Below are 2,346 nucleotides of genomic sequence, written 5' to 3'. Positions count from 1 at the left end.
AGTTTTTTCTTCTTCTTCTTTCTCTTTCTCTCCTTTTCTTTCTTTCCTTTCACCTTCTTCTTCTTCTCCTCCTCCTCCTCCTCTGCGTTCTTCTTCTTCTTCTTGTCTCTCTTTCTTGTTCTCTCCACTTGTTTTTCTTCTTTCATCTCCCTTCTTGTCTGTCTCTTCTGGGTAGCTCTGATCTTCTTCCTTCTCTTCTTTCTGTTCGTTATGATGATCCTTCGTCGTAGGCGATGCTGTGCAGCAAGGGTGTCTAGTCTGATTTGGATGGAGAAGATAAAACTTATGAAGAAAAGGCGAAAAGAAAGAAGAAGACGAAGAACGCGCAAAATTCCCTTCCTCTCTCCCTGCAGCCCCTGTCCGCGTGCCGCTTAGCAATCCAAGAGAATGAGGTGTACGTAGAAAGTAGAATGAAGAAGTCGGGAGAGAGAAAGAAAGAAGATCTGAAACGCAATCTGTCTGGTGGTTTGACAAAGTTGTCGATAGAAATGTATCGAATTCAGAAGTATCAATTTCTTCTAGAGTCTTCATTATCTCCACGCTTGTTCTCTTCGTCTCCTTCAACACTCGAGTGTAACGACGGCGGAAGAAATACCCTCGGAAACAACTCTAAGAAAGAATGAGAAAGAAAGAGTGAGAAAGAAAGAAAGAGTGAGAAAGAGTGAGAAAGAAAGAAATGTACGCAGTGCCGAGAAAGAGAAGAGAGAGACAAGTCCGTGTGTACCGCATGCATTGATAGACGTCAGAAAACATCCTATATCTATATATAGATAGAAATATACAGGTCTACCTTTATGGATATATAGTGTATACGATGAAGATGAAGTATAGAATATATCGTATGCCTATCTATACATGAAGACATGTATTATGTATTAAGGTATATACAAACTTCTATCAGTTCATGGAAATACACATATGTATGCCTGGCTTCGCCAAGCTGCATGCATTCGCCGTATATAGATATATATGCATAGAAATTTTACATCTATACATAAACATATATATGTATATACTCGGGATCCACATGAAGATCATCTAAATCTGTACAGAACAAAACGTCAGTTCCCATCAGTATAATATAGATATGTATAGATATGCTTTCTGCATGCAGATATGATACATATATGAATACATATACTGATATAGCCACACGGCACAAAGACGCGCTCGCTTATTCTTATAAAGACGGAGAGACACACACAAGTATCTCTCCACGCACCTTCGTGTAGGCACAGCGATATGCATATATATATATATATATATATATATATATATGGGGGCTAGTGCACATACAGTATAGATATATATGCCGATAGCCATATACATATATATATATATGTGTATTCATATGCGCAAGTGCGTGTAGGGCAGTTTGCTTGTGTGTACATCCTGTGCCTCTTATATCAAAGAGCGGTAAATCTGCACATATCCAAACTTGCCATGGCTGCTCTAAACACGTACGTAGACCTCCTTGGGTAGCTCTTGCCTCCATATACACACATGCAAAACGCATAGATAAACGACTTACGGAGTATGTATATATGTATAAATAGAGTTCATACTTTTCTATGCATCTAGATTTACATTTACATTCACATACACGTATGTTTGTATACTTCTATACAACATATATATATATATATATATATATATATACGCATACGTTTCGGCGCGTGTAAAACTATATGTATACATATACGTATGAGAAAATGCGTATATATATATATATATATACATAGGCGGCCTCCTTTATTGTATGTATATATATATATATGCCGTTGTATGGTGGAGTGTGTGTGCGTGTCTACCTGTATCTTGATAGCGGCTTTTCTTCTTTTTCGATCAATGGGAATCTCGAGCCTCCGTCTTAGGAGATTTCTGACGAGAACTCCCTTCATAACTTTCTGAATCTTCGTGATCCACTTCATATGAGATTTATACTTCTCTTCAAGTCGTTTTCTTTCTTTTCTTCTCCGTGTTACTTCTCGGCCTTGATACCCTCGCCAGAGGCTCTGTATGCTGACTGTTGCCTGTCTATACAGTAAAGCTCTTTCTTTAAGTTTAACGAACACCATTTTCACATTCTCTCTTCTCTTTCGAAGAAGGGCGTTATCTAGAAGACGACCGATGATTTGAAGAGAAGCTGGAATGTTTCTCTTTCTCTCTTCTCTTTCTTCTTTTAGCCGTTCGAAGAGACACACAACAAGCCATTTCGTGAGGAACTTCTCCTCAAGTTTCTTGATGGCTAGCTGACGTGTCTTGTCTCGTTGACGGTGTCGCTGGATAGCTAGCCAGTGCTTTTGAATGATGGAGCATGCACGATGATAATGAAGAAGAAGAAGT

The 2,346-nt window shown here is 38.7% G+C and overlaps 1 protein-coding gene across 1 annotated transcript in view; it reads right to left on the bottom strand.

Moving 5' to 3' along the window:
* Positions 1-57: 57 nt before the first annotated feature.
* CSUI_010985 (uncharacterized protein) overlaps positions 58-2,346 on the bottom strand; it is a gene marked incomplete at its 3' end in the record, with an annotated part of 7,066 nt that continues 4,777 nt past the window's right edge. Inside the window, exons 3-4 of the mRNA XM_068071086.1 lie at positions 1,812-2,300; positions 58-609 (exon numbers count right to left, since the gene is read on the bottom strand). Of these exons, the coding sequence (XP_067916938.1) occupies positions 58-609; positions 1,812-2,300 (1,041 nt within the window). The remainder of the gene's footprint in view (positions 610-1,811; positions 2,301-2,346) is intronic.

The sequence above is a fragment of the Cystoisospora suis genome (assembly GCF_002600585.1).
Source record: "Cystoisospora suis strain Wien I chromosome Unknown contig_9154, whole genome shotgun sequence".
Lineage (NCBI taxonomy): Eukaryota > Apicomplexa > Conoidasida > Eucoccidiorida > Sarcocystidae > Cystoisospora > Cystoisospora suis.
This window is presented reverse-complemented; position numbering and strand designations above follow the sequence as displayed.